General features: G+C 35.1%; 1 protein-coding gene across 1 annotated transcript in view; it reads left to right on the top strand.

The window, feature by feature from the left end:
- The window catches only part of LOC101993805 (olfactory receptor 6C74-like), a 995-nt gene extending 873 nt beyond the window's left edge, over positions 1 to 122 (top strand). Inside the window, exon 2 of the mRNA XM_005372029.2 lies at positions 1 to 122. Within this exon, the coding sequence (XP_005372086.2) occupies positions 1 to 122 (122 nt within the window).
- The last annotated feature ends 822 nt before the right edge of the window (positions 123 to 944 follow it).

The raw sequence follows: 944 nt of genomic DNA on the forward strand, positions 1-944 counted from the left end.
CTGTGCTCAACACCTCAGTGGCTCCACTTCTGAATCCTTTTATCTACACCTTGAGGAATCAGCAAGTGAAAACGGCATTCATTAATACAATACACAGGATTGCATCTTTCTCAAAGAAATGACTATACCATTTCACTATATGAAGGAAATGAAGAGAGAAGATTTTAAATAACACCAGTAGTATATAAGTCCGCTTCAATTGCCTCTCTTTGTTTTGTTATTTATTTTCACATCTCAAAGAATATTCTTGCTCTATAGAAGCAAAGTTTATGTGTGTGGAGAGCAGTGAATTAAACTTAGAGTTTTGCACAAACTCGAGAAACACACTATTATTGAGCTATGATCACAGTTGTGTAACCTGAACCTCCAAAGGCTGTTTTCTCCCTAAAACTCATTTTCCTCTTTCCTCTAAGTGTGAACCAAAGAAATTGAGCTTATTTTTCTACATCTCTTTGTCCTTTAAAATTCTCATCATGACCTAGAACTTGATTCAGTTGTAGAAGTACTGCACAACACAAATGAGCATGGTTTTGATTCCCAACAGTAAAACTGCATGTAAAACAAAATGAATTTTAAAATCCCAATTAATCAAAACTATTAAATTCTCTTTTATTTTATATCATGTTTAATGTGTGCTTAATGGAAACATTATTATGCTATTCTGTATTTGTGATCATTTATAAACAAAGTACAGATATTGCTTAATATTTTTATTTACATCTCTCTAAATTTTAGCATGCATTTTACTAAAAATATTAAAATCTGGATTGGCAGATTAGAGCCCTAGCTGCTAATCCTTTCTGCTTGAGTGTGGTTCCTGTACCCACATGGAAAATGGACAGACCCAGGGCTGGAGAGATGGCTCAGTGGTTAAGAGCATTGCCTGCTCTTCCAAAGGTTCTGAGTTCAATTCCCAGCAACCACATGGTGGCTCACAACCATCT

This window comes from Microtus ochrogaster, unplaced genomic scaffold (assembly GCF_000317375.1).
Source record: "Microtus ochrogaster isolate Prairie Vole_2 unplaced genomic scaffold, MicOch1.0 UNK158, whole genome shotgun sequence".
NCBI classification, from domain to species: Eukaryota; Metazoa; Chordata; class Mammalia; order Rodentia; family Cricetidae; genus Microtus; species Microtus ochrogaster.